The sequence below is a fragment of the Microplitis demolitor genome, chromosome 10 (genome assembly GCF_026212275.2).
Source record: "Microplitis demolitor isolate Queensland-Clemson2020A chromosome 10, iyMicDemo2.1a, whole genome shotgun sequence".
In the NCBI taxonomy this organism is placed as follows: domain Eukaryota; kingdom Metazoa; phylum Arthropoda; class Insecta; order Hymenoptera; family Braconidae; genus Microplitis; species Microplitis demolitor.
Window position 1 is genome coordinate 6,267,446 of NC_068554.1, and position 18,714 is coordinate 6,286,159.

Below are 18,714 nucleotides of genomic sequence, written 5' to 3' on the forward strand. Positions count from 1 at the left end.
TAATGACTGCTACTTACAGCATCGTAGTTTTTAAAGAAATCAAAAATTATTTTTTTGTAGATTCGTGTCTGAGCTCTATTTAATTTTGACAAAAATTTGAGTTATTGGAAAAATAATTACAACTTTAAATCGTCCAAAAGAAAATTTTTTAATAATTTGGAAGTTTTCGAATGATTCGAGAATTGACCAATTTGTAAAGTTTCGACTCGAATAGTTCGATTCGATTGGACACAAATAATTCGTCAGTTTAAACTATTCGCACATCCCTAATAGAAACGTTTCTATGGTAACAGTAAATCTAGTGTAAGTTGATGGAAGATTTAATTTATTATTTTGTTTAATAATTCATAATTGTAATGGAAAGTAATTGTTATCGCGTTAATATAACGAAGTGGTTACCGTTTCCTGATAGTAAACTTGAATCATGGTTTAAAGATATTGTTTGTTTTAATTATACCACCAGGAAATTAGCACGAAACATGGGATTGATTATTGAACAATTACAACAATGTACTATTGTTTGTGATGAGCAGGTACTTATTTTTATGGATTAATATATTATTATTTTAATAATTACTTAATTAATGTAATTATTCTACAATTTATTGGTCATTTTTAAAAGAAAGTATTCAATTTTTAAATTATTTTTTAAACTTCGGGCCGTGATGTTGATTATTTTTTAAGGCCGTATTCTAAAAATTTATAAAAAATAATTGATACAATTTTTTGAAACCAAAAGTATTTGTTGTAAAGCGAAAATATAAAAAATTATGTTTATAAATTTAAATAGAATTTGACTGAATCTAATTATTAATCGAATTTACGGCAAGTGAATCATAGTACTGATGAGTCGTTTATAGATTTAAACATTTTTTTCCAGGTACTTAATGATCCGATGTTAGATCAATTAGAAACACTAATTCAAAACTACAAAACTATCCATTCGTCAAAAAATACTTTTGCTGCAAATCAAATCGTTTATAATTACAAAAGCGACCATCTCTTGTCTATTATGAAACGTTTATTAAATACAATCGCTAAATTTATTTACATTTTTATAAATCAAACATTGGATTGGGAGAGTGATGAGTTGACATTAAAGTTTTTGAGGTAAATTTAATCAACGAAATATAAACAAATAGTTATTAATAGCATTCCAAATACCAATAGATTAATCAAGATCTACATCGACGCCTTGAGTTTAGAGAGCAGTATCACTGAATCATCAATAAACATCTTTTCAAATGACTGTCCTTCAATGTTGGAGTCATTAAAACCGCTGTCAGTACTACGAATCTTACAAATTCTAGGGAAAAATAAAGCTGAAGAGTACTGTTACGAACTCATAGACTGTCTGTTAGCAATTTATCAACCCAACAATCAAGACAAGTGTAATTCATCGTCTTCCGGTGATCTTGAAATGTCTGAAAATTCCAGTGTTGAAATTTATCGCGCACTTACAAAACATATAACTCCGCCAGGATCAACTATAAATGCTGCCGCACGTAGAAAATGTAGCGATACTAATATTGAAAGCTTTCAAGCTTTAGTTAACAACCAGAAAAAGAAAATACAAAAATTTATACAAGTCGCTAAAGATATTTCTCCTTTACTCTTTCATGCCGATAGTTTCAGATATGACAAACAAGGTAATATTTTTTCTACTGAAAGTTTAAATACCTGTCCAGTTTAGCGGGAAGTTGCACTTTTTTTTATGGGACAATAAATAAATACAATTTATTCCTTACTATTAAGTATATTATTTTTCATGTCAACGGCATTAAAACTGGGGAAGACGTCTATTGCACAGGTTCCAATTGGAAAAGTAACTGATAGGACATATTCCAATAACTCAGATCCCTATTACCAAAATTTCCAATCACCTAAAATCCCGATCACCCGTAATTTCAATTACCAATACTACCAATTACCCAAATTTCTAATAATCCAAATTTCAATAGCTTAATTTTTCGTTAACCAGAAACATTGATGACAAGACATTCTGATTGGACAGGTTTCGTAAGCTCAAAGTCAATTTCTTTGTTATTTTCTTGTCATCAATGTTTCTTGTTAACGAAAAATTAAGCTGTCTAAAACTGTGAGTTTCAATGCCTGTTCTGCCAGTCAATACAAGCCAATGTCAAACCATTTATATTCTCATAAAAGAAAAATACGACTTTTTTCACGCTTAACAGGGCAGGAACTTGAACTTTCGATGCAGGTATGGTGAAAAATAAATTATTTGTCATAGTATTAATTTTTGTAATCAGGTAAAATAATAAAAATAAGAAGTAGTATTCTAGCTAGACTATCTGATTACTACTGTCAAGTATGTTGGGCAGCAATATCTGAAATTCTTGATCATGTTATTTTATGGTGGTCGGCAGAAGGATTAGCAACACGACATAATCATGGTGCACATTATCTTAAAGATTGGTTGCATTCATTTTTACTCAGTCCATCTAATGGTTTCTATATATTTACATATAATTATAATTGTTACACTGTAAAAAATTTTGAGTCCGTGCTGTGGCTCGAATTATTCGGTGTGAAAATTTTCAAACGTTCACACCACCAATATGTTCTTTATATAAAACTTGATTACTTCGATACTAGGTATTTAATTTTTATTTTAAAGTAATCCATATTAATAATAATGATAATATTATAGTTTTGCAACTTATATATTATTAATTAATTTTTAACTACAGATTTTCTTATCGGGCATTATTTGAACTAATAACTCCAAATGGTGTGAAAGAAGAATTATATACTGTGTAAAAAGTTGGGGTGTGTGAAACAAATCGAGCATGTCTATTGAATTCAAATTTCGAATCGAATAATTCGAATTTCCTATTTTTACCTCTGACAAAAATTTGAATTATTGGAAAAACTATTACAATTTTAAATTTTTCTAAAGAAAATTTTGAAATTTTATTTGTAAATACGCACACCTCTAGTAAAAAGTACACCGCTTGATATTTCACACCAAGAAAATTTCACACCGAACAGACCATGTAAAGTGTTCGGGACCATTTTCACACCAAAAATTTTTTACAGCGTACCCATTCATAAAATAAAATATTAAATAAATAATTCTAAGTTCCAGTAAATATAAGACCCACATTAGATAATTTATGTGACACCTTAGGCTGTCATGTAACAACAACATGTTGGGATGAACTGTTCCGGTTGGCTTATATTGCATCATTTGAATGTGCATCAAGACCCCATTCATCAGAGGTATTAATTATCTAACAAATTTAATAGCAATACTAATATCGATACGTTCCAGGGAACAGACACTGGTCAAATGTTTGCCCAAGTATTTCAGTTGTTAGTAAACTTGAGCAACGAATGCGAAATCAGCGGCGAGTGGGTGATAGGAGCACCTCTGATGGAACTACCACTTTCTGAACAAATAATTATTCTTCACAGACTAGATCATTCTATCCACACGATGAGACTCTGGGCAAGTCACGAATCTAAAATAATAGCACACACCTGGGACCTAGAAAGTTTTTTTCTTCTTGTTAAGGGAGATCTTAGCAACTGTATCAATCAAATCTCGTATCTGAAACTCGCTGACCATACTGCTGCTTTGAATACTGACAATCCAAGTGTTCAAGTTTATGTTTGTACTCGAATGCGAGCTAAAATCGTCTCTGAAGTTAATGCTAATTTCTCATTACTTAAAGTAAATCATAATAATAATAGCAATAAAAATATTGATAATAATGCATGAGTTCTCTCCGTATTGTTCGATATAAAAAATCTTAATCTATATCCTCAAATTTTTTTAACTTGTTCCAATTGACCCCGGAATGGTGAAAAAAATATTAACAGAGCTAAAAAAAAATCATTTTATGAAAATTTCAAGAAAGCCTCGAAAAAATTTTCTTTTTCAACTCTCTAATGAAAAAATATGTTCTAATTTTTCATTTTTTATAATCGATTTTTTATATCCAAAAATATGTGGCGCCGTATTTATGTATAATTACTCTAATATTAATTACTAATTAGGGTGGTTAAAAAAAAGCAATTTTTTTTCGTGATTACTCTTCAAATGTTAGTACTTAACAAAAAAATTGCCCAAAAATTGGAACCCTGCTCTAGCTTATTATTACAACCCAATCTCGTTATAAGCAACTTCCCTTATCGCGCTTTTCGTCACGATTTCTAAGCTTACCCACTTTTTTCTGTCGCTCAAATTTTGTTTTGCTGCTTGTTGTAAGCATCACTCGCGCTTTGTCTAACACGAATTTTTTAAATAATAAATTTTTCCAAAGACATAGAATTTTAATTAAGTAACAATTGTACCTCATTAATTTTGATTTGTAATTATTTATCATTGATCATTGGCCTTTCTAACACAATTTCAATCGTTGCTAAAATTCAAAAATTATTAGATGTCGGCTTACCCAGTATGATAATTTTTTAAAAGAATTTTTTTTCGTATCAATTGATAATATTGGAACGGGTAAGAGCGAAAAAAATTATTTTTTGGTTTAAACAACTCGATTATTTATAAGTTTTATCAATATCATGATGAATAATTATTTTAAATCAATGTAGGAATCATCATCTAAATGTATCAGTACACTCGCCAAAATATGCCGAGTAATAAGTCTCGCTAATTTACACATGTGCTTTCCAATATCAAATATCTGGAGAAGATCTAGCATCGTCTCAAACATAAATCCAAGTCCTTATGTCCAAGTATATTTGGAGCGGGTGTTACTACCGGTATTAGAAGTAGTTGAAGACGAAGACATCTCAAATATGGTGTTAAAAATAATGTGCGAGGCCTGGCTTGATTACATTTATCTCCACCGAATAAAATTCAGTGAACCAGGTGCCTATCAATTATTATCAGACTTCGCTTACGTGTCTCAATGGGTAACAAATTGTCCAATAATAAGTCAGAATGTGAAAGACCAGTTGCTGAAAAATGAAGTTCTCAGACGGTGTGAAGGTGTCGGACGATTGCTTCTTCGACATCCCGGCGAAGCTATAGCGATGCATAAAAAGATTCGTAAGTAATTTTGATTAATTAATTAATTGATTCATAAATAAATAAATTTTTTAATTAAAATTCAGGAACAAGATCTTCAGACAATGGATCGCCAGAGTCATTGGGCTTAGAGCGAATGCCCGCGGAAATGTATGTTCCCAATCAAGAACAATGGCTTGAACTTCGCGCTGAAAAAAATTATAAATTATACTGCTGCGTTGAATAATTAACTGCCTTGAGTTAAAAATAATTATTTTAAATCATATTGATTCTCAAGTAGCACACTTGGTTTTGTGACATCTATAAGAAATAAGTTTTTAAATGTTGACAAAGCGATCAAAAATTTATATCACCGAAAAAATATTTGCTTAAGACTTGACACCAGTGATGATAAAAATTAAATTACAAATAATTGTCAGATAAATTTTTTATGAATCCTCGGACAAACATCTTTAGGATAGAAGTATACCATTTTTAGCCACTGCTCCATTTGTGGACATTATAGACATTATTTTAATTGATGAAGAAGTATAAAATAAAATTTCTATTTTAGTAGTAGGATAAAAATATCTTTGAACACATTTTAAAAATTAATTGTCGTTGCGTCTTTTACAAATTATTTTATTTTAATTTTTTGAATGTCCAAAACTGACCCTACAATTTCCAAAAACGGGATCTCTCTAGAATGAGCACAAACCGGGAAAACTGAGAATATCGAAAATTACCAGGGAATTTAATGCAACCGGAAATATTATGAAAATGTCAGGGAATTTCAAAATGTATCAAAAAATTTAATTGTGACAGTTCAAAATTAAATAATTTTTGCTCGCCTGAAAAACGGTCTACGGACTTCAATAAAATTTTTTTAATAACTACGATTGACTTTTGACTACTCCGAAACCGTGCATAATGAAAAAATTTCAAGACCAGGTCCGAAAACTGGACTTGAAGCTACAATTTGTTCTTTTGGTTTTTGTTGTACGGCCATTGTCCTTCGAGTTAGTCTGTTGAGAATCATTTAAAAATTTGAAATGTTTTTAACATCAAAAGTAGGCCACACTTATTTTATTGAATTTTTTTCAGTTTCTCGCATGGTTTAATCATCGGATTTAATTTTTGACGAGGAAATAAAACCGGAAAATATCAGGGAATTTTGAAATCATTTTTTGTGGCCATATTGACTCTACCCTATGTCTTGTCCTTTTGAAATACATCTTAAACTTGCCTCTGTGCTACTTGGGTTGTATATGTAATTTACATTTGTTAAATGTCAGAGTACTAATAACTTGCGAGTGTGAAACCCTAGTGGGAAGCCTCTCGTCAGCTCAAGTTACTCAATTTTTTTTGCCACCATACTCACAATTACACATTTGCATCTTTAACTTACATATATATAAATATATATCAAGTTATCGATAATATTTTTTAAATATCAATATGTGCAATAATAATAAGTACATAGAGTACGTACTTAATTGTAATAAGATCATATCTTATTTCTTAATGCCTGTTCTCCCGTAAAAACCGCAAATGTTTCATAATTTCATATTAATATTTATTTATTATTAATATAATAAATATTAAATATATTTATTAATTATAATTATTTACTTTAGTTATTCTCATGTTGATCTATTAACAAAAAAAAAATAAATATATAAATATTTTATATCAATAAAAAAAAGTTGAGGATAAAAAAAATAAAAAAGAAAGGGACTGGACTGGATTTGCGACCCTAGTCTCGTACTTCAGTTACTCAGTAGAAATCGACGTGAGAGCATCAGCTTATTTTTAATTAAAATAATTAATAATTAATAATGTCACCAAGTGAGACAACATTTTTAACTCAACCAACTGAATCAACTTTTTACAAGTGTAGAAGAGTGATTAGAAATCAAACTGTCAAACTTCGTCAGTTCCAATATTGTTTATGTGCAACTATGCTGTAAGTAATTAACCACCCAATTAATTATCACCAATTATTTATTTATTTTATCAAATAATTGTAGATTGATATTGATAATGATCCTGGTGGCAATGGTGAGTTACTCGGTGAGTGAAATCCATTTAAATGAAGAAATGGAAGAAAAAAATTCAACATTTTCTCTCAAGCTTTCGATGACTCCACAATTAATCAAATTACCAAACAGCCAAGACCTTAGTGACGATGAATTATCGGACGTGATTGAAGCAGGACAACGTGCAATACATGAGCGTAATTTGATTAATTCAAAAGCAACATTTCATCCTCAAGATGAAGTGTCGCCCAACGCACGACACCATAACGCTGTGAAAACAAGTCTGTATGCTGGAAAGTTAGCAGTAGCTGGAGTTGGTGAGCTAGGAGCTACAAGATATTTCAAGTCTATAAGAAAAGACATTGATATTACGACGATGGATATTTTTTTTGATGGCGATTGGGCGCCTAATGGTAACAGTTGTAAAGAATATTTTTTGTCGAGCTGTAATGTACCAAGTAGATTCAGAACGTTTGATGGTACTTGCAATGATCCGATAAATCGTGGAGCAGCATTTACTCCTTATTCCAGAAGTTTGCCACCGGATTACGCGGATGGCATTGAAGCACCGCGAGTTGCTAAGTCTGGAAAGCCTTTACCTTCTGCTAGAGAAATAAGTTTGCGTGCGCACACTCCAGCTTCAAGTTCAAATCCCTCATTCACTGTCATGCTGGCAGTTTTTGGGCAATTTTTAGATCATGATATCACAGCTACGGCAATAAGTCAAGGTACCAATGGAAGTTCATTTTCCTGCTGCCCGCCTGATAATATTGGGCATCCAGAATGTTTTCCTGTGTTTGTTGGTCCTGGTGATCCGGTTTATGATGTTGCTGGTTCAAAATGTATGGAGTTCGTACGATCTGCACCAGCAATGCAGTGTAAATTAGGTCCTCGTCAACAACTTAATCAGGTAGTTTGAATTATTTATAATCTACAATTATTTAGATCAATTTAATAAATTAAAATTAATGGTAGGTCACATCATTTATCGATGCTTCAACAGTATATGGGTCGAATAAAAATCTAGCAGACTCACTGCGTGAATTTAAAGCTGGACAATTACGAATGTACAAAGCACCTGATGGTAGAACTTTGTTACCACAAAGTACTGATTTAAATGACGGCTGTAACAGAGAAGTTGAAAATAAACGTGGGCGATATTGTTTCGCATCTGGGGACGCACGAGCTAATGAAAATTTGCATCTGACTACTATGCATCTACTGTGGGCACGCCAGCATAATTTGTTAGCCACCCAACTGCAGGAATTAAATCCACATTGGGATGATGAGAGACTCTATCAAGAAAGTAGAAGAATTATTGGCGCTCAAATGCAGCATATTGCGTACAAAGAATTTGTTCCAGTTGTTATCGGGGACAGTGAAGCAAGAAAACGTAAATTGTTGCCGCTAGAGTCAAATATTTATCGTGAAGCTTCGAAAAATTTTGATCCAACAATCGCTAATAATTTTGCAGCATCAGCATTTCGTTTTGCTCATACTCTACTTCCTGGTCTCATGAAAATGACCGACGCTGAGAAAGGAACTGAAGATTACATTCAATTGCACAAAATTCTATTCAATCCTTACAGTTTGTATGCAAAGACTGGGGTCGAAAGCTCTATTCTCTCAGCTACGAGAAATTTCATTCAAAAAACTTCAACCCACGTTACATCTCAATTAACGAGACATCTGTTTGAAGATCCTCTTTCAAGCCAAACAAATTCGTATAACTCAACACATCATCTGCCATTTGTACCTTGCGGGCTGGATCTGGTCTCGCTCAACATTCAGCGAGGCAGAGATCATGGCCTGCCTGGTTACACAGCATGGAGAGAGTTCTGCGGACTTGTTCGCCCTCGGAATTTTCTTCAACTACGCGGAATCGTTGATCCCGATAGCTTCAAACAATTACCGTTGCTTTACGAAGACGTTGATGACATTGACTTATATACTGGTGCACTTGCGGAGATAAAAATAGCCGATGGGTTAATTGGCCCTACTTTCACGTGTCTCGTTAGTCAGCAGTTCCAACGACTGCAGTCAGGTGATCGCTATTGGTATGAGTCTTCTCAATCACCTTATCCATTTACGCCAGGTAAATTATTTCTTTAGATAAATATTTTCTTGGTAATTATATAGAAGTGCGGCTGCTTACCCTTTTGATAATCAAAGATCAAATTTTAGACAAATTGTTTTGAAAGCAATTTTAACAGCAGATATTTGTCGGCGGATTGATGATATATTTGCATAATTAGGTGGTATATAAGCATCAATAATCTATAAGTTCATACAAAAGGGATAAAATATGCTTAATTTCAAAAATATCTCCCGAGTATACAGGCCCAACTTTGATGATTTATAAATTCAAGGTCATGAAAAGCTCGAAGATTATAAAATCACTTGATGATGGATGAGGGCAGGTTTGTGCTAGTAGCATGTCTGAAATCCAAGTGAATATAAATGAAGAGGACCCTTTTTTGCTCATTGAGACGAGGTTGCGTTTTATCATTTTATCCTGAAACAACCTGTATAGGAAACAGAGGATTCGTGGTGGCTGTGGTTAGATATCACGCACAATGAGGATGTTTGATTATAACTCCGGTTAACGTCCACTCTTAGTCACTTGATATTTTTCGACTAAGAGTGGCGGCAGGGATCTCGCAGCACGTGTATACCCAAAAGGGTGAGGAAACATTCCCCTTTAAAACGGAGGTGGACAGGAACCGTTACATTATTATCTAATTTCACGGAGATTTAAAAAATTTTAAAGTTCTATGCTACACTGCACTACTTGACATGATTTCTTTATTTTTCAATGCATTACTCTTAAGTTAACTATCAAAACTTGAGTTAAATGTCTATCTGCCGTAATAGATAGTTCTGCTAGTGGTCACGGCTTCATTTTTTGACATTTGATACTTTATTTTAAATAATGAAAAAGTGTAAAACAAAACCTCCATTTTAATAGTGGGATCAAAGTATCTTTCAATATGTTTAAAAAATTAATTGTTATTGCGTCTTTTACAAATTATGTTATTTTAATTTTTCATGTGTCCAAAACTGGCCTTAAAGTGGCCAAAAACGCTATTTCTACCCTATATTTGAAAATTTGTAAGATTTCATATTATTTTCATTAATTTTTAACCCTTGAGATGCAAGGCCAGGATAGGTATCTTGTGTTAAAAAGAAAATTACGAACAGAAACTTTAATCTGCCGTGTAACTGAACAAATGGAAAAAGTTTATTTATGGATATTTAAAGTGTGAGCACTTGGAACATCGAAAAATGTGTTCAGCCCCACTTCTATATAAAAACCATTTTCTTAACTTAGCAGAATATTTAATAATTATTTTGATTGTTACAGAGCAACTGGTACAGCTGAGGAAATCATCGCTAGCAAAATTAATTTGTGATTGTTCTAATGATATCAATGAAATCCAACCTCTGGTTATGAGATCAGTCAGCGCTGAAAATCCTATAACGATATGCGATGATATAGAGAGTGTTGACTTAACCGCATGGAAAGAAACTATATAATTAATTAATTTTTTAAAACTTAGAGTAAAAAATATACTAAAATTTTTTTAATTATTTGTATGTAAAATTTTATAATTAATAACTGAGTAATAATTTGATTTTTCTTTAATACTATTCATCGATATTCGAATTATCGTTATCTTCTTCTTCATCTAAATCATTATCCAGGATATCTGACAGTACGTCATCATCACTTACGTTACCGTTTGACGTGGAATCATTTACTGATGATTGTCTGTCATCAGTTGAAACCGATGCCTAAGAACGTAATAAATTATTTAATAAATTATATTTTATTTTAAATTTATAGGCTGCCCAACTTTAAAACTCAGACAGAGCTGAATTTTTTAACCTCGATCCATTAGATTAAATTTTCTCATATTTGGAGTTTTTAAAATATTTGGTGACAATTTTAAGTATTAGATTATTTTTAAAAACCTTTTTTACGACTTCAATTCTATTTTAAGCTTATCGAAGATTAATTTTTTTTTAATTTATTAAATTCGTTTTTTTTTGTAAGAAAAATTAAATACAAAATAAGAATAAAATTTTACTGTGTTTTAAAATTGGGCGGCCGTTATAATTTGTATTAGAAAAATTACCTGAGATAATATTTCTTGCCCATCTAAATTTTTATTAAGCAGATTACCCATCCAGAAAGCTGTACTACTATTATTGAGTACTAGCATACCTTTGACACAGTATACTAATTTTTCCAAAACAGTTTTGGCATTGGGTACAAGCTTTGATAAAGCAATATCTTTTTGTTCAGTACTATGACAGCAGGTGACGTTTAAGTGTCTAGTACCTCCCTGAACCATTTTTATTATTGCTGTGATTTCTTCAGTTTGATGACGTAAACAGTGTTCAAAAGTAGGTATTGCTGTCTCAATAAATATTTTAAGAAGTGATGGTGTACATCTTAGATAAACCATTAGCATACTTTTGGTAGAAACTGTCTTACTGATGGCAACTAATCGCGATAGATTGAGAGCTACTTCTTTCCAGACTCTCAGTTTTTGAACATCTCTGTAATAAAAAACAAAAAAATAATGATAGTAATTACCAAAGCCAATAAAATATTTAATTTTATACTGACGTGACGGCAGATTGAAGTGCAATTTTTGTTCCTCTTATAAGTGCATCGTAGATTTTTAGATATAAATTATGAAGATTAGATCGCATAATTGGTGGCAGTCGTGATAATTTGTCTTGAGGTTTTTCTAAATTTTTAACTTCTTCCGGCAGCCATTCTAAAACTGATGATACCGTTTCTAGAGGATTTGGTTCGTATTCCATCCAATTTTTTAACAAACTCACTACTGATGATTTGTATAATGGACCAGAATGACGATCATTCGGCCACTCCAAACATAAAAATCCATACCCCATTTTTGCTGCAATTAAATTTTTTAATTTTCATACACAAATATAAAACATAAGATTACATAATTAGTATACCTTGTTTATCTTTATTTTCTCGAGTAAACGTTCCTGAATGTTTCATCAAAGTTTTACAAGTATCAACAAGTGCAGAAGCTATTGAGATTTGTGTAGCAACATCAGCTAATGATTCAAAATATTTGTAAGCTTCAGCGACTAGTTCTTTGGATGAACGAAGGCTCAAATTTGATTCGTCAACCTGCCCAGCAAGAATTCTCAGCCCCTCTATAAATCAAATACATTAATATATGAAATTATATTTCAATAAACTTTACTAGCGACATACAATCTCTGTGTAAATTTATTTAATACATGTATTAAATAAAATTAATTGTTTATCGAACGATTTACTCTAAGATATTTAATGTAGTAGTGGAATATATTTCTATTCGACATATGGTTTTCGAAAAGTCTTTTATTTTTTTTAATGTACTTCATGCGCAAACAATGTACAAGTCAGTATGATTTTCAAGTCAAAAAGTACTAGTTAAAAATTAATTTTACTCTTGAATGTTTTCAAAGTTTCAAAAATGATCAACTCAAAATTCAGAATTGTCTCAAATTTGAAAGTTCACAGTAATGAACCTTTTCGGAATATTTTTAAAACGATTTTTTTTTACACGGGACGTTTTAAAATTGTGAAGTTTATAATTAATACTAAAGTTGAATGCCTTCAATATAGAATCATAAATTACAAATTCATTCGTTTCTCACAATTATCAACAAAGTTTTCAGGACATCATGACATCCAATAAATAAATAAATTTCAGCGCGAAATTAAAATATTGGTAGTTTAAAAAAAAATCAAGATAACAGGGGTTATCAGATATTTTCGGATGGGTTTTTTTCGGAAACAAAATTTCTCAATACAAAACACAGACCGCACTTTGATGCATTACTGTCTAATCTAGCAAAGTGCACTTTAATTGTTTCATAACATTCGTTTGTTTAAGAGAAAGACTCGGCCAAAGTTTCCATTTACTGTACAAGTGCAACAAAGACCGTTCATGGTCTTGAGTGTAATAGAGAGGAAAGTGCGAACCCCTGATAAGGTAAGACCTATTACCCGATCAAGGAACTAGTACCCGATCACTCCAATATTTAGTAAATATAGACATACAAATATATGAGTGATCGGGTACTGGATCTTTTATCTTATCCAATTAATTATCCTATTAAAATATTTAAAATCGCAAAAGTAACAAATTTAAGTGAAAACCTTTCCAGCGATTTCAAATTAAATCACGTTAACTAATTTTATCATATAGATATGATTTGAAAAAACTTTGCTTATTTTCTTAACAATATAGATTTCAATTAAAATAATAAAATATTTACCTCGTAACAAATCATAATGAGCAGGATTATTAAACCCCTTCCAATTAAAAATAGTAGTCAGAAGAATAAGAATAAGTCTAAATGCATACTTATGCTGGCTACTTTCTTGAATTCTCAGCTTTTCAACGAAATCTTTTAATTTAATACAAATCTTTGGCAACTGACTAATTAAATCAGTCATAAACTTTTCAGTTACATTATCTTCATCAAAAGTCGCCAGCAGCTCTTTGATGATAAAGCAAACTTGTCCAGTAGAAACATTATCAACATTTGCCTGTGACATTTGGACAGGTATAGTTACATCAAGTAAATAAAGAATTTCAGCGTCTAATCGTCTAAAATACATTGGATTTTTAGTGCTAAGCAGTGAACCCATTTCCCAGGATTCCCATTCAGGTAAAGATTTCTCAGCGACACTTTTATCTTTGTCTTCACCTCCTTTTTTACCCTTCTTTCCGGTTTTCTTTTCGACTTTATTAAATGACGGCAGAGGAAATGAATGAAAGTAGCAGGGAGGTGCTTGGTAACGTGTTTCAGCCAATGACAGCAAAGTTGCCAGCTCACCTTGGAGATGCATAACATTCGCAAGTCTTTTAGACACTTGACGTTGTAAAAGAGGATTTCGCTGTGTTACACATGCATTAATAAGTTCTCTGAACCAATTAATACAATGGAACATAAGATCTATTGTCTGTGAGTCCGGTATATCTAGATCCGGTGGCATCAATACTGCGCAGCTTAAGAACTCGCTGATATTCAAACGTTCACTCTCAGTACGTGGATAGCAAATTTTCATAAGACGCAGCAATGCCGGAACAATTCCCTCGTACTTTCCTTGGCCAAATTGAATGAAAAGTTGCTGCGAACTATTTGAAGCATTCAATCGAAAGCTGGGTGTCAATGGTCCATTGTATCTGTCTGTCACATAAACGTCAAAGAATTCATTGTCAATTAATGTGATAATTTGGGTTAAAAATTCTTGCTTAATGTTATCAGTCTGTGCAATAATACTGCCAAGAGTATCGTAGAAAAATCCTCGTGATTTTGGACATTCTTTGACACCATTTAAAATTTTTTTAAAAATATCAACAGCCATATTTTGATTTTCTTCGCTAGTTGCCAGATGTTTTATAGCCATAACACCGCCAGCAACTCCTTTGGATTTCACTATACTGTCATGACACGACAAGTGTTTTTGTAGTAAAATAAATAGATCATCGCGCAGGGTATCAGTTACAGCATTAGAACTAGCACAGAGTGCGTGCAGTAAATCATTTAGCATCGTAACTTCTTGAAGATCAAGTTTCTCCATTTTTTCCAACAAAATTCTCAAATAATGACAATGAGCTTGAAGATACCGGCGTTCGTCTCTATTAGTCGTCATTTTACACAAAATTGCTAGAGCATTTTTAGCAGTATGATCATTATTGCCCATCAGTACGATCAATTTTTCAACAATTTCCCGTTGCTTATGAATTAACTCGCCGTGAATTAAAAACTGATGACGAAACCACTCGGTGGTAAAATCAATCAGAACACCGTCTTCTGATTTCAATAAATTACTCGCCATATTTAATGCCGCTGACTGAAGATCTTTAACGACTTCTTGATAGCCAGAGTAAAATTCATTAAGCAAACTCGAACGATAAAATGCTGTCTTGATGTGCTGCTTAAGTATACTCTCAGCTTTTTTTTTTTTACTCGTTCCTTCGTAAAGTAACAGCAGTATAATTAAATCAAATGGCTTTGCTGTTTTATCCGGACTAATTGAACCCACAACATTTATTGAAGCGTTTGCCATTTCTTTACTCAACACAATTATCATTCTAAGTGCACTGACAATAATTGTTTGATTTGAATAATACTCTTCAGTATTTTCACCAGCAAGTGGTTGCAACTCAAGTACTCGTATGTGACGTAATACTGTTTGGCAAACTTCAACTGTTGGACAATCATCTAAAGTAAATTTGATTATCGCCGATATTTGATCTATATGACAATCTCTACTTAATAAAGTCAACATTGTTTCTCGTAAATCCTCCAAAAATTCTTTACCCAATGATAAATTACTTATGCAATCAAGAATAACATTTGTCAATTCGCGCTGTACTTCCATTAACTTGAACAGAATTTCTGCAATAGCTTTATGCTGAGTATCTGTCACAATATCCGGTATAAATGTTATCAACTCTCGTTGAAACCATATCGGACTTGTTTCCAATATTTCTTCAAGCTTCAATGTCAATGCCTCGGGATCGCTGACTATTTCAAGGAACCGTAGCTGCTGTAGTAACTGATAAGCCCAGGGGACACTGTCCGGTGAATCACTAAGTAATAAATTTAATTTATTAAAATTACAAGACATTTATTTGTACATTTATTTATTTATTTACTTACGCTGCAACAATAGTCTCATTTAATTTAGTCAGCAGACTATTTAATATACTACTTTGTATAGATGGAACTTGTAAAAAAATTTTAATAATAGAAACGCTTTTAAATGAATCCGTCTGACGTCCATCGGAAGTATTTATTGTCGTTGGATTCACACATCTGTTCAATTGTCCAAGATCTTCTGATAAATAATCATCAAACTCTTTTAAAATTGTGTCTTTGGAGAAGTCACCAGAGAGTAAAAGTTGTTGGATTTTTTTAGAAGTAATGAGTGGATCATTTTCTGAAAAATTATTTTAATTATCGATACCATAAAGTTATTAAATAATTATAAATTGAGTACCTAAAATATAATGGGTATCATTTTCACTCAGGGCAATTCCTATGTGATTAAAAAAATCATTCAAAGTATTTGTCGTCGGTTCCGGGGCACGTTTTCGTTGGACAGATTCCAAAGATCTGCGACTGTTGATCCTAGGATCTCTTGCTTCTTTTTCAGGAACTTTTTTAACTGGACTCGGAGATTCTGTAGCAAAGTAAGAAGTTAAATTTTTTTTATTTTCTATATTATTAAGAGAATAAGGAAAATTTTGTTCCCGACATATCTATATAATAAAATAAGTTAATGTTATTAAATTTGGTATCATTAGAAAAGTTTTAACTTGAATTTATGCCTTTTCATAGTTTAAACTCTTTTTTATTGCTAAGTATCGAAATAAATAAATTTATCTACATCATTCGAATAACATTTAAATTACGCGGGAAAAAGACAACCGTCGTTATTTTCTTCAAATAAATTAATATTTTAATTATTGTCTCTAAATATGACTGAATATATGTTGATTTTTTTTTAAGAATTCTATTATTATACAATCATTCAAATTAACCAGTTTGCAAATCAATGATAAGATTGGGTGTTCGACCAAAATAACTTTTGAAATCGAACTTTTATGGCTTGAACTTGTAAAATTTAACTTTTGTAATTTGAAGTTCAAACAATTTGAACTTATAAAATTTGAACTTTTATAAATTCTAACTTCTAAAATATTTAAAAGTATATTTTTATTATTTTACTATTTTATGTATTGTTGCTCCAAGTTTCGAAGAAATTGAATATTTGCATCTTGTAGCAATGAACCTTTCATTATAATAATTATATAATTTTATTCGATTTTTATACTCAATTGATTTAGGTAATATTGTTTAGTTAAAAAAAATAAAAATTCATTACTTATATTGTTATTGAATAATTACTTAATTACAACACAATTTGAAGTTATAAAAGTTAATTAAAATTTATGGTGTTATTTAAAATTGTTAACATTTATTGATAGTAAAGATTAATTAATGTTACTTGTTTTCTATCATTAAGTTGTTCAAATAATTTTATAATATCATAAATTAAGTTCATTAACCAATTCATAAATTATATTTGTGGCTGTTATGTTTATTGTTAATTATATTATTTTAAAAGCTGTAATTTAAAAAAGTTCAACTTGTTCAAAGTTTAAATTACAAAATTTATTTTGGTATGGAACCATGAGATTGTTTTCATTAAATTTTAATGATAACAGAAATAAACAAAAGATTCTAGAGTAAAGATTTAAATATATATTTAAATTCACATCATATTTAATAAACTGTGTAGTAACCCAAGTAGCACAGGGTCAACTTTAAGATGTCTTAAAGTCACCTTTTTTGGTATAAATACGACATGTAAATGTTGGTTCCGGAGACAGAGGCGTGTTGTTTTTCCTGTCTTATTCCAATTAAAAAGTCATTTAGATGACTCATTTTACCACTATTTGTAATTTACTTTTTTCGTCACTTGTATCAAGTCTTTTAAGAAGATATTTTTTCGGTGACACAAATTTCTGATCGTTTTGTCAACATCTTCGATGTTATTAAGACAACAAAAAGCTATGTTTACCATGGTCTTAGGACTAGGATAGCCAATCTAGTCAACGAACACTGCCAGGATACTAACTTCTTCGAGGATTCAATGTCTGGTTTTATAACAAAGATCAAAAATACAATACTAAACAACTAATACATGTACAATATCACCAATTTTAATTTTATTCTATTTTATTTTACTATTAGTCTCATACTGATTATTTATGTTTATATTAATATCAAATATCACTAATAATATATTATTGTTACTATTAATGTATACTGCCGATCAGCGTTCTTTTGCTATAAATAAATAAATAAATAAATAAATATTGGTGCGTTATCGATAATTCAAAAAGTTGCCTAAAAACTGACATCTTATAGATGTTTCAAAAGCAAGTGTGCTATTTGGGAATACTCTAACAGTCACGTAGTGACTGCAGGTTGATTATTAATTATTAAAATAATTATAAATACCAAAAACTCTGGGTCTTTTTGCTCGAGGAGAAGCAAGCATATCCGGTACTTCATTTTCTTTAGCCGAGCTATCAGGAGACTCTTCAATAGTATCAAGAGTATCAAGTTCATCAGATTCAGGTTCATGTCTTTTGTCAGCAGTACCTGAAGTTGATGGGGCAGCTAAATTTGATTGTTTTCTCAGCAATTCAGTATTAGAAGCTCGTTGCGATGCTCTTAATAATTCAGTATTTGAAGTGCGCTGTGATTTTTGTGATTGATAACCACCAGAAAATGCATCAACGTCATCTCCTGAGGCTGTGGAAGACTGAGTTTCTGGAACACTTATTTTTCTGTGCAATCCCCGCGCTTTAATTTTTCTGCGATCCATTTTTTATAGTAAATAAAATTTCCTATTAACTAAATTAAAATAAAAATAAAATCGCATTCATTTAAATAGCTTGTAAATTTAAAATATAAAATAAAGTGTAATTGCGATACGTAGTTGATAAAATTGATATTTAACCTCAACAAACTTGTTTACATTCTTGAATTCAACTGTTATTTTAATGCCGCTTCCCGCAAACCGCCATATCAACAATTTAAAAAAGAGCGCAA

The 18,714-nt window shown here is 31.3% G+C and overlaps 3 protein-coding genes across 3 annotated transcripts; 2 read left to right on the forward strand and 1 right to left on the reverse strand.

Annotated features, from left to right (window-relative positions):
• Window positions 1–356: 356 nt before the first annotated feature.
• Window positions 357–5,240, forward strand: LOC103578306 (uncharacterized). Its single transcript, XM_008559330.2, has 8 exons — window positions 357–533; window positions 881–1,110; window positions 1,171–1,649; window positions 2,271–2,468; window positions 3,104–3,243; window positions 3,296–3,697; window positions 4,576–5,035; window positions 5,101–5,240. Exons 1-8 carry the CDS (start codon window positions 357–359, stop codon window positions 5,238–5,240), a joined length of 2,226 nt encoding a protein of 741 aa, XP_008557552.2.
• A 1,591-nt stretch (window positions 5,241–6,831) lies between these two features.
• LOC103578307 (peroxidase) lies at window positions 6,832–10,670 on the forward strand. The gene is made up of 4 exons (XM_008559331.2): window positions 6,832–6,959; window positions 7,024–7,942; window positions 8,008–9,127; window positions 10,397–10,670. Exons 1-4 carry the CDS (start codon window positions 6,832–6,834, stop codon window positions 10,567–10,569), a joined length of 2,340 nt encoding a protein of 779 aa, XP_008557553.2. The 3' UTR covers window positions 10,570–10,670.
• LOC103578297 (Fanconi anemia group D2 protein homolog) lies at window positions 10,595–18,686 on the reverse strand. The gene is made up of 9 exons (XM_014439862.2): window positions 18,623–18,686; window positions 18,118–18,516; window positions 16,088–16,270; window positions 15,748–16,027; window positions 13,351–15,677; window positions 12,031–12,237; window positions 11,669–11,966; window positions 11,172–11,598; window positions 10,595–10,827 (listed from the first exon to the last, which is right to left on the reverse strand). Exons 2-9 carry the CDS (start codon window positions 18,485–18,487, stop codon window positions 10,681–10,683), a joined length of 4,239 nt encoding a protein of 1,412 aa, XP_014295348.2. The 5' UTR covers window positions 18,488–18,516; window positions 18,623–18,686; the 3' UTR covers window positions 10,595–10,680.
• Between the last annotated feature and the right edge of the window lie 28 nt (window positions 18,687–18,714).

Coding starts and splice junctions, on each gene's coding strand:
- LOC103578297 (XM_014439862.2), bottom strand. CDS start 18,487: ATGGATCGCAGAAAAATTAAAGCGCGGGGATTGCACAGAAAAATAAGT. Junction 15,678..15,747: donor AATGAGACTATTGTTGCAGC/GTAAGTAAATAA, acceptor TTTATTACTTAG/TGATTCACCGGACAGTGTCC. Junction 11,967..12,030: donor AGAAAATAAAGATAAACAAG/GTATACTAATTA, acceptor ATTTAATTGCAG/CAAAAATGGGGTATGGATTT.
- LOC103578307 (XM_008559331.2), top strand. CDS start 6,832: ATGTCACCAAGTGAGACAACATTTTTAACTCAACCAACTGAATCAACT. Junction 7,943..8,007: donor CTCGTCAACAACTTAATCAG/GTAGTTTGAATT, acceptor AATTAATGGTAG/GTCACATCATTTATCGATGC. Junction 9,128..10,396: donor ACCTTATCCATTTACGCCAG/GTAAATTATTTC, acceptor TGATTGTTACAG/AGCAACTGGTACAGCTGAGG.
- LOC103578306 (XM_008559330.2), top strand. CDS start 357: ATGGAAAGTAATTGTTATCGCGTTAATATAACGAAGTGGTTACCGTTT. Junction 3,244..3,295: donor CAAGACCCCATTCATCAGAG/GTATTAATTATC, acceptor GATACGTTCCAG/GGAACAGACACTGGTCAAAT. Junction 3,698..4,575: donor CTAATTTCTCATTACTTAAA/GTAAATCATAAT, acceptor AAATCAATGTAG/GAATCATCATCTAAATGTAT.